This window comes from Scyliorhinus torazame, chromosome 6, assembly GCF_047496885.1.
Source record: "Scyliorhinus torazame isolate Kashiwa2021f chromosome 6, sScyTor2.1, whole genome shotgun sequence".
Lineage (NCBI taxonomy): Eukaryota > Metazoa > Chordata > Chondrichthyes > Carcharhiniformes > Scyliorhinidae > Scyliorhinus > Scyliorhinus torazame.
The window spans coordinates 24,102,390-24,114,510 of record NC_092712.1 but is presented as its reverse complement, the minus strand read 5'-3'; the positions used below and the strand labels follow the sequence as shown (position 1 = coordinate 24,114,510).

General features: G+C 44.1%; 1 protein-coding gene across 4 annotated transcripts in view; it reads right to left on the bottom strand.

Annotated features, from left to right (window-relative positions):
* Positions 1–12,121, bottom strand: part of arhgap39 (Rho GTPase activating protein 39) — a 753,810-nt gene that overhangs the window by 715,554 nt on the left and 26,135 nt on the right. The window contains exon 1 of one of the 4 annotated variants that reach the window (XM_072508027.1): positions 1,294–1,387. The exons of the other annotated variants lie outside the window; for them this stretch is intronic. Within the exon in view, the coding sequence (XP_072364128.1) occupies positions 1,294–1,324 (31 nt within the window). The 5' untranslated portion in view covers positions 1,325–1,387. Of the gene's footprint in view, positions 1–1,293; positions 1,388–12,121 lie in introns of those variants that run through there. 4 annotated transcript variants of the gene reach the window in all.

The window sequence follows — 12,121 nt, the reverse complement described above, 5'->3', positions numbered from 1 at the left end:
AAACGAACTTTCAAAAAAGTGTTTGATAAAGCATTATGTAATAGGCTTATTATCAAGTCAATGGGATAAAAAGGGTGGAAGCAGTGTGGATACCTAATTAGGGGCGGCACAGTAGCATAGTGGTTAGCACTGTTGTTTCACAGCGCCAGGGTCGATTCTTGGCTTGGGTCACTGTGCGGAGTCTGCACGTTCCCCCGTGTCTGCGTGGGTTTCCTCCAGGTGTTCCGGTTTCCTCCCGCAAGTCCCAAAAGACGTGCTGATCGGCGCCTGTACGGATGCGCAGGTCCCTGAGTGTGGCGACTAGGGGATTTTCACAGTAACTTCATTGCAGTGTTAATGTAAGTCTACTTGTCACAATAAAGATTATGAAGAAGAGGTGATGGTTTTACTGCACCTCACCTGACAGCATGGAAAAACACACAGATTTTGATTGAGGCAAGGGGCAGATAGAAGGGAGGGGGAAAAAGAGAGAGAGAGAGAGAGAGAGAGTGAGAGAGAGAGAGAGAGAGAGAGATTGAGAAAGAGAGATTGGAATCCAGTTAAAAAAAAATCACAACAGAGAAGTGATTAAATTTAATTGCTTCAAGACAAAAAAATTGCAATTATCTTTTAACTCCATTTATAGAGCCACTTTAAACTTCTATTCCACTCTCTCCCAATCACAGTGAAATGTTTTTTAGACCTCGATTGGACATGTAACCTATTTCCACCATTCATCAACCCTGTTCAAAAGCAGCCAGACACCAGGGGAGGACTGTATGTATCATCCTGGGATGACTTTTCCCTCAGATTTTCCCTCTCTATCCTTATGGCGAGGTTTGAGAATACTGAACTTGCATTTCCAAATCTCAAATCTGTGAGCTGCTCTCCTGCACATCGCACAGTGTGGCTCCCTACCAAAACCACATTTATATATCCCAGCAACTCCACCCTATCCTCAAAAAAACATCTTCGCTGAAATGCATAATGGATAATTAAACAATTAGACACTTACTCGAAAATTTGCTTTACCATTGGCAGATCACATATATAAAAAGAATTAAACAGCGTCCTTCTCTGAATTTTTTTTTTGAAGAGTAAAAGGAATACAAGGGCTTGAAATAATGGATGTAGCACAAAATCCTGTGCCTGCAGTCACAGCACTATGCAATATTCAGGACTGAAATCACTGCCACACTATTGCAATCTGTTACATCTGCCCGAGACTGATTACAGCAATCTTGAAAAAACAAAAATCCATCAACTGCTAATCAGTTTTCCATTTACAGTATTTACAGATTGAAAATACTTTACCAGGGTGCGCAGCTGAGATGCCACATCTCATTTACTGGGTGGTGACAGCATGGAGCTCTTCCAGAGAGCAGGCACGCACGCATACTACCCACATTCACACAAAAGGTGGTTATGGAGCTGCACAATCCGAAAACCTGTGCGCTTGTCAAGTACCATAAAATGCAGTAGATACATCGCATACTTATATACAAAACATCCTTTCGAAGAACAATTCGACGGCCGGGATTTTTCAGTTTAAACCTACATCACTATACTGTATAGACGATGCCTGAAATAGTGGGACAAACTGCTGGGATTTAAAAGGGCGGGACTATGCTCTTGTAGGAATGATAAAGAAATAACAGTACATATGCAGGTTATGGTCAGGAAGGGGAAATTAATCGGTTTGTTTCTTTTTGTAATCATTTAAAAAGATCAGGAAATTCACAAAGATAATAGCGCAATCTCCACTACTTGCACTCATACAGTCAGCAAATGCTTCAACGTCAGGAATAATCCGAATGGACCACCGGAGTGGCACTCGGCCAACCCAAAACTCAATCACCAGTGTCGCCTCAGGAGGAGCGTATCACTGACTCACCACTTCACAGATGAGCTTGTCCAAACTAACATGCAAACAATAAGCCAAACTAAATCATGAGCATCTCCGGCAGTATATCCCTTAGTACTGCACTCAAGTTCCAGCCTGGATTATACACTCCACAAATTCTGGAGTGGGGCTTGAACTTTCAATTTCCAACTCAAGCAGAAAAATACGATAACAGAGGCAAACTGACTGAATTCACGGTGGAATATGAACTCAGCTCCTCTGGGGTTTCAGTTCAATACGGATAGTCAGCAGGCGGCCATACCAAATCGCAGCAGTTATACAAACAGTCAAGTTTCCTAGACCCTGTCCTAATGGGCATGTCTCTATTTCAATTTCAGCAGATTCAATGCCACTTCAGTTTCCCACACCAGTCAACAAAAGAAACATTATTCAACAGTCGGAACCCATTTTGCTCCACAGAGCCTGTAGTGGTGACACCAAAGCAATCTGTTCTAACCCCAAACTTCTCAACATCTTTTCACGAGTGTTTGATTTATCTTTATATAAAGAACCCTGTGCCAAGTGCCCAAAACTTACATACAGATGTTTTACTTCAGTCGATCAAAATACAATCATTTCCCAGTGCTTTTGCTCAATAACTGGACATCTCCCAAAGACCAACAGGCAGGAATTGATCAGCAGCTGAAGAAACCTCCAGTTACGTACCCCCAGGATGTGCCCACCACAGGGAAAACTTAGGCAGTCGTCATAAATTTTTTTACAGCTAATGTCACAACTATGCTCCAGAATTCTGTAAGCTGTCCCTCAGGAGTGCAGCTGATCTGGTTTCAAGTCACTTACAGTACTGTTCTTCACATGAGCGGCAGCAAGTACAGCCCACATGAGCGACAGCAAGTACAGCCAGAATGTATCATAATCTATTGTTCTAAAAAAAGTACTTATTTTTCGACTTCAGGCAAAGACCCATATTTTAAAATCATGATCCATCTCCTCTTAAATCCTTCATTAACTTTGAACACTCCTCCTGGATTCTAGCTTTCATTTATTACTCCAAAATATAGTGCGCTTCACATTTGAATACTCAAGTTATGCTGCACCTTTTCCAGGTCTCAAAACTGCACAATAGGCTAACTGTGCTTTAAATAATCTCTCACACCTTTTATACTCCGCTTTTCCCCAGGCATTTTTCATCCACACTTCCTCCACTCCTGTGTGTGAATTATACCATTCCAGGCACATTTCTGCTGAACTCTTTATCCCCTCCACAGAACCAAGAGGTAATATTTCACATTTATCCATAAATGTTTAGGGAGGTGTGATAAAATATTAAGAATATGAGAAATTAACTGACAGACTGAGAATGGTAAGCAATAAAGCCCTGGTAGATTACGCATTAAAGTGCTGACGGAAGAATCTAGTGAAGTAGGCAGCATCAGATATAAGACATACACTCTGCAGGTAAACTGTCAAAATACTGAGGCAGGTGGATTTCCCAGGTCATTCTCCTGCTGGAATGTGGAGCAGTTTCCAACATACAAGATATTTTTTAAATTAGACCAATTTACGTAGCCCTTCCGTTACCACATTGCTATTCGAGAGAGTTTGCTGCGCGCAATTGGCTGCCACATTTCCCAACAGTGACTGCACTTCAAAGAAAAAACACAACATTGGCTGTAAAGCATTTTGAAAGGTCTGGTGGTTGTAAAGTGCACTATAATAATAATCTTTATTGTCACAAGTAGGCTTACATTAACACTGCAATGACGTTAAAAGTGAAAAGCCCCTAGTCGCCACACTCCGGCATCTGTTCGGGTACACAGAGGGAGAATTCAGAATGTCCAAATTACCTAACAAGCACGTCTTTCAGGACCTGTGGGAGGAAACAGGAGGTCACCTATACCTTCATCCAGATCATTTATTTTTAACACAAACAACAGTGGTCCGAGCACGGATCCCTGTGGAACACCACTAGTCACCTTTCTCCATTTTGAGACACTCCCTTCCACCACTACTCTCCGTCTCCTGTTGCCCAGCCAGTTCTTTATCCATCTAGCTAGTACACCCTGAACCCCATACGACTTCACTTTTTCCATCAACCTGCCATGGGAAACTTTATCAAACGGATATTAATGGATGGGGCAGTCAGAAATAAGATGGGTGTGTTCTGAATGTTTCTTATTAAATTCTAGAGTTCAAGATACAGATGCATGCTGAAAATTGCAGCCTAGAACTTTGCTGATTTTCTTAATTGTTAATTCACAGAGGGAAGCCATGTATTCCATTAACTCCCCTGAAATAATCACTACAACATCAAATTGATCTTTAAATGATTCCAAGGTTGTCACCCTGGCGATCCTATCTGGAAAGCAACCCTTTGGATTAGTGCTCACATTCCTGCCTCTGTATCAAAGGGGCAGGGATAGGACAGAAACCCTTCCAGAAAGCCCCAGTGACTGGAGACCAGAGCTGCGGCTTGGAATTCTAGGATGCCATCTGGTGGGGCACTTGCGCCCAATGGGTGTGGGTTGTGCCCGTACACTACACACCCGCCTCAACCTCGTACGTGTTGTGGGGGCCCTTAAAAACTCCCCAACCTTGCAAGTCAAACAACCCTATTAACCTGTATAAAGATGGGTGTGATCATAGCAGTGTTCACATTGTACAGCAGTCACCTCAAATCCTTGGAGATATCACCAACACTGCCCACATCCCCACCAACACGTGGGAATCGTTTGCCTTAGAACACACAAGCTGGAGAAAAAGCATCTGTGAAGGCGGCAATCAGTTCAAGCCTCGTAAGGTGGAGCCAAGCGTAAACAGTGGAAGGAGAGCGCAGAATCCAGAGCGTCCCACCCACCCACCTCATTGAACACCACCTGTCAAACCGGTGGCAGAATCTGCGGATCCAGGATGGGACTTGTCAGCCACCGCAGAACCCACCCCCCCGGAGTGGAAGCACATCATCCTCTACCCTGAGGGACTGCCCAAGAGTTCATATTGCAGCCTGTCAATCCTGCCACTGTTTCACACTGTTTTCAAAGGGAGACACAGGGAAGATGCAAATACTGTTTTCAAAGGGAGACACAGGGAAGATGCAAATACTCCGGAGACATCCCATCACGTCAGCTGATGGAATTTAAACTCAATTGGGCTGGAATTAAAAGTTAGTCTCCCTCAGTAATGGTGATCACGAAACCATTGTCGATTGCCATAAAAATCCATCTGGTTCACTAATGTCCTTCAGGGAAGGAAATCTGCCGTCCTTTACCCGGTCTGGCCAACATGTGACTCCAGACCCACAGCAATGTGGTTGATTCCTAACTGTCCTCTGAAGTAATCCAGCAAGCCACTCAGAGAAAAGGTATTGAGGGCTTTCCTCTTCTCCCCCCTCCTCATCTGACCACAATAGAATTTATTTGGAAAAGTATTTAGTGAATACTTAACTGTTTATGGCTGTGATTATAAACTAACTAATTAAATAGGTTTTCTTGAGTTTAGCAAAGTTAAACTAATCTATGTAAACTGGTAAAATACACAGACTTTGACTCGAACGTGCGCGAGGTTCACACCCAAGTATATGGAGTGGGGAAGGATAGGTTGATCAAATTAGAGTGAATAAAAAGTAAAAAGAATACACATATATAGAAAATACTAGGCCATTCAGCCCTTCAAGCCTGCTCCGCCATTGATTATGATCACGGCTGAGCATCAAGTTCAATACCCTGATCCTGCCTTCCCCCCATATCCCTTGATCCCTTCAGCCCCAAGAGCTGTATCTAATTCCTTCTTGAAATTACACAACATTTTGGCCTCAAATACTTCCTGTGGTAGCAAATTCCACAGATTCACCACTCTCTGGGTGAAGAAATTTCTTCTCACCTCAGTTCCTAACAGGTTTATCCCTTATTCTCAAACTATGACCACTAGTTCTGGACACACCCACCATCTGGAACATTCTTTCTGAATCTATCCTGTTAGAATTTTGCAAGTTTCTATGAGATTCCCCCTCACTCTTCTAAGCTCCAATGAATATAATCCTTTCTTTTATAAAATATTTTTATTAAACTTTTATCCTTTTATACAAATCACAACCACAATAACACATAACAATAGCAATGAAAAAACCATAAAAGAAATGCCGCCCTCCCCCCACCATTAACAGCCAACAGTGACCAGCTCCTAAAAGTGCAATATGAATGGCTGCCGTCTACAATAGAACCCATCGATCGACCCCTTCACCATAAGCTTAAGAAAAAAATATTTTATTTGGTTATTTGCAGTTTTTATAACAATAACAGCGACATAAACATGGTACAATAAACATTCCCACCCCCATCACACCAATGAATATAATCCTAACCGACTTAGTCTCTCCGCATATGACAATCCTGCTGTCCCAGGGATCAGCCTGGCAAACCATTGCTGCACTCCCTCCATAGCAAGAAACTCATAGCTGAAGGCAGCGCAGTGGTTAGCACTGCTGTTTCACAGCCCTTGGAACCTGGATTAAATTCCGGCTTTGGGTAACTGTCTGTGTGGAGTTTGCACGTTCTCCCAGTGTCTGTGGGGGTTTCCTCCGGGTGCTCCGGTTTCCTCCCACAGTCCAAATATGTGCAGGTTAGGTGGATTGACTATGCCGAATTGCCCCTTAGTGTCCAAAGGTGTGCAGGTTAGTTTATGGGGTTACGGAGATAGGGCTGATTGGGCAGGGTTTGGGCCTAGGTCGGGCGCTCTTTCAGTGGATCGATGAAATCTCGATGGGCTGAATGGTCTCCTTCTGCATTGTAGGGATTCTATGATCCTTCCTCAGATAAGGACACCAAAACTGCACACAATACTCCAGGTGTGGCCTCACCAATGCCATATTGCCCTTGGTGTTGGGTGGAGGAATTGAGTTTGGGGGGGGTGCTCTTTCCGGGAGCCGGTGCGGGCTCAGGGGGCCGAGTGGCCTTCTTCTCTGCACTGTAAATTCAATGATAATCTATGATTAATCTAGGACAAAGGTTCGGCACAACATCGTGGGCCAAAGGGCCTGTTCTGTGCTGTATTTTCTATGTTCTATATGCAATTGCAGTAAAATATCTCTGTTCCTATACTTAAATCCTCTCGCTATTAAGGCCAACATACCTTTTGCCTTCTTTACTGTCTGCTGTACCTGCGCGCTTACTTTCAGCGACTGATGCACGGGGACACCAAGGTCTCGCTGAGTATCCACCCCTCTCAAATTATACCCATTCAAATAATAATCTGCCTTCCTATTTTTACTACAAAAGTGGATAACCTCACATTTATCCACATTATACTGCATCTGCCTTGCATATATGCCCATTCGCTCAATCCTGTCCAAAACCAGCTGGTGTATCTCTGCATCCTCCTCACAGCTCACCCAACTTTGTATCAGCTGCAAATTTGGAGATAATACATTTAGCTCCCTCGTCCAAATCAATAATATATAATGTGAACAGATGGGGCCATAGCACATATCCCTGCTCTACCCCACTAGTCACTGCCTGCCAATCGGAAAAAGGCCCATTTATTCCACCTGTTTGTTTCCTGTCTGCTAACCAGTTTTCTATCTATCTCAAGACACTACCCACAACCGCATGTGCTTTAGCTTTATATAGTAATCTGCTATGTGAAACTTTGTCGAAAGCCTTCTGGGAGTCTATATAAAACACATCCACCATTCTCCCTAGTCAACTTTGCCAGTTACATCTTCAAAGAATTCCAGTAGATTGGTCAAGCACGATTTCCCTTTCGTAATTCCCTGCTGACTTTCCCTGATTATATCACTGCTTTACAAATGCTGTGCTATGAAATCCTTGATAATGGACTAGCAACTTCCCTACTACTGACGTTAGACTCACTGGTTTATAGTTCCCTCTACCTCCTCTTTTTGAATACTGTTCAGTTTGGTGACTTGACTGGCTTCAGGGAGAATTCTGTGATCTTGCGACTCTCCTCTGGTGGTCCCAATCCTTCAGATTTAAAGATGTAGACAGCGGAGTTGGTTCTTCTTGAGGTGGTAGTGCTGGGTTGAATTTTTAAAGAAATTTCTGTCTGCAGCATGGACATCCCCAGCTGGTCACAGTCAGCAAATTGGGATTAAGCCTCGTCACCAGGTGGGTTGGAGTGAGAGGGTAGTAGATGGGGCCACACTTGCTCTCCTCTCTCAGAATCTCAGCTAACTGCCCCCAGTTCTGCAGAGAAAACATGGGCTTAAAACATACAAAGGGTTGGCTTGTCAAGTGACCTTCCCTCTCCAGCTGTCCAGGGGATTCAAATAAGCTCAATGCCCATGTTCCAAGGGTTATTTGATTAGGCTGTGCCTGGAAATCCCTTTTAGCCAGAGTCCACTGTCCAAGTGATTAGGCTTACTGTATCATCCCCAACAGTTGAATACTATGGTGATTGCCATAGTGCCATTTAATGGGACAGGAGCGATGGATCAGTCACATTCTCCAGTAGGTCTTATCTTTGGTGCACTTTGGAGGCATGCTGTCCGAATTCCAGTGAATTGGCATATGAATGTATAACACTGCAAATTGGGGTTAGACGTCTTGTGTGAGTGACTTTCGTGTCTGTTTTTGAAAGTTCAGTTCACATTTCCAGCCAGTGGATTAAAAATCATGTTTTGGTTTTTTTCAAACATAAAGCACATTTTCAGGTACAATCTAACTGAATGCAGTGACTGAATGGCTTACTCCTGCTCCTAATGTTGGATACATTTTAAGCTTAACAGCTTTATTGATAATATACTTTACTGCTTTCATTGTGGAAAAATTAAACTAATTTCTGATTTAGGTCTCACTTTTTAATCTACATGTCGATAGAGAGATAGTTTTTGATAAAGATAGATAGTTTTTTGAAGAATAAAGGGATTAAGGGTTATGGTGTTCGGGCCGGAAAGTGGAGCTGAGTCCACAAAAGATCAGCCATGATCTCATTGAATGGCGGAGCAGGCTCGAGGGGCCAGATGGCCTACTCCTGCTCCTAGTTCTTATGGTCAAATCAGGCTGGTCAGGGCAGCCTTGAGGAGGAGTTCATAGAATGTATCCGTGATAGTTTCCTCGAACAGTATGTAATGGAACCTACGAGGAAGCAAAGCTCTCCTACATCTGGTCCTGTGTAATGAGACAGGAATAATTAATGATCTTATAGTTAGGAATTCTCTTGGAAGGAGCGATCATAGTATGGTTGAATTTAAAATACAGGGGTGTAAAGAACCTACCTCTGACCTCTGTCCTATATCTATTACCCCTCAGTTTAAAGCTATGTCCCCTCGTGCCAGCCATTTCCATCCGCGGGAGAAGGCTCTCACTGTCCACCATATCTAACCCCCTGATCATTTTGTATGCCTCTATTAAGTCTCCTCTTAACCTTCTTCTCTCTAACGAAAACAACCTCAAGTCCATCAGCCTTTCCTCATAAGATTTTCCCTCCATACCAGGCAACATCCTGGTAAATCTCCTCTGCACCCGCTCCAAAGCTTCCACGTCCTTCCTATAATGCGGTGACCAGAACTGTACGCAATACTCCAAATGCGGCCGTACCAGAGTTTTGTACAGCTGCAACATGACCTCATGACTCCGGAACTCAATCCCTCTACCAATAAAGGCCAACACTCCATCGGCCTTCTTCACAACCCTATCAACCTGGGTGGCAACTTTCAGGGATCTATGTACATGGACACCTAGATCCCTCTGCTCATCCACACTTCCAAGAACTTTACCATTAGCCAAATATTCCGCATTCCTGTTATTCCTTCCAAAGTGAATCACCTCACACTTCTCTACATTAAACTCCATTTGCCACCTCTCAGCCCAGCTCTGCAGCTTATCTATATCCCTCTGTAACCTGCTACATCCTTCCACACTATCGACAACACCACCGACTTTAGTATCGTCTGCAAATTTACTCACCCACCCTTCTGCGCCTTCCTCTAGGTCATTGATAAAAATGACAAACAGCAACGGCCCCAGAACAGATCCTTGTGGTACTCCACTTGTAACTGAACTCCATTCTGAACATTTCCCATCAACCACCACCCTCTGTCTTCTTTCAGCTAGCCAATTTCTGATCCACATCTCTAAATCGCCCTCAATCCCCAGCCTCTGTATTTTCTGCAATAGCCTACCGTGGGGAACCTTATCAAAGGCTTTGCTGAAATCCATATACACCACATCAACTGCTCTACCCTAGTCTACCTGTTCAGTCACCTTCTCAAAGAACTCGATAAGGTTTGTGAGGCATGACCTACCCATCACAAAGCCATGCTGACTATCCCTGATCATATTATTCCTATCCAGATGATTATAAATCTTGTCTCTTATAATCCCCTCCAAGACTTTACCCACTACAGACGTGAGGCTCACCGGTCTATAGTTGCCGGGGTTGTCTCTGCCCCCCTTTTTGAACAAAGGGACCACATTTGCTATCCTCCAGTCCTCTGGCACTATTCATGTAGCCAATGATGACATGAAAATCAAAGCCAAAGGTCCAGCAATCTCTTCCCTGGCCTCCCAGAGAATCCTAGGATAAATCCCATCAGGACCCGGGGACTTATCTATTTTCAGCCTGTCCAGAATTGCCAACACCTCTTCCCTACGTACCTCAATGCCATCTATTCTATTAGCCTGGGTCTCAGCATTCTCCTCCACAACATTATCTTTTTCCTGAGTGAATACTGACGAAAAATATTAATTTAGTATCTCGCCTATCTCTTCAGACTCCACACACAACTTCCCATCCCTGTCCTTGACTGGTCCTACTCTTTCCCTAGTCATTCGCTTATTCCTGACATACCTATAGAAAGCTTTTGGGTTTTCCTTGATCCTACCTGCCAAATACTTCTCATGTCCCCTCCTTGCTCGTCTTAGCTCTCTCTTTAGATCCTTCCTCGCTACCTTGTAACTATCCATCGCCCAACTGAAACTTCACACCTCATCTTCACATAGGCCTCCTTCTTCCTCTTAACAAGAGATTCCACTTCTTTGGTAAACCACGGTTCCCTCGCTCGACGCCTTCCTCCCTGCCTGACCGGTACATACTTATCAAGAACACGCAATAGCTGATCCTTGAACAAGCTCCACTTATCCAGTGTGCCCAACACTTGCAGCCTACTTCTCCACCTTATCCCCCCCAAGTCATGTCTAATGGCATCATAATTGCCCTTCCCCCAGCTATAACTCTTGCCCTGCGGTGTATACTTATCCCTTTCCATCATTAACGTAAACGTCACCGAATTGTGGTCACTGTCCCCAAAGTGCTCTCCTACCTCCAAATCCAACACCTGGCCTGGTTCATTACCCAAAACCAAATCCAACGTGACCTCGCCTCTTGTTGGCCTGTCAACATATTGTGTCAGGAAACCCTCCTGCACACACTGTACAAAAAACGACCCATCTAATGTACTCGAACTATATCTTTTCCAGTCAATATTTGGAAAGTTAAAGTCTCCCATAATAACTACCCCGTTACTTTCGCTCTTATCCAGGATCATCCTCGCCATCCTTTCCTCTACATCCCTAGAACTATTTGGAGGCCTATTGAAGACTCTCAACAGTGTGACCTCTCCTTTCATGTTTCTAACCTCAGCCCATACTACCTCGGAAGATGAGTCCCCATCTAGCATCCTCTCCGCTACCGTAATACTGCTCTTGACTAGCAGTGCCACACCTCCCCCTCTTTTGCCTCCTTCTCTGAGCTTACTAAAACACCTAAACCCCGGAACCTGCAACATCCATTCCTGTCCCTGCTCTATCCACGTCTCCGAAATGGCCACAACATCAAAGTCCCAGGTACCAACCCATGCTGCCAGTTCCCCTACCTTATTTCGTATACTCCTGGCATTGAAGTAGACACACTTCAAACCACCTACCTGAACACTGGCCCCCTCCTGCGACGTCAAATCTGTGCTCCTGACCTCTATACTCTCATTCTCCCTTACCCTAAAACTACAATCCAGGTTCCCATGCCCCTGCTGCATTAGTTTAAACCCCCCCAAAGAGCACTAACAAATCTCCCCCCCAGGATATTTGTGCCCCTCAGGTTCAGATGTAGACCATCCTGTCTGTAGAGGTCCCACCTTCCCCAGAAAGGGTGTGAGAGAAGGTAAAATCCAGTACCAGTGTCTTGTGCTTAAACAAAGGAGACTACAATGGGATGAGGGACGAGTTGGCGAGGGTAGATTGGGAGCAAAGACTTTGTGGTGGACAATTGAGGAACAGTGGAGACATTTCAAATAGATTTTTTCCACAGTGCTCAGAAAAAGTATAT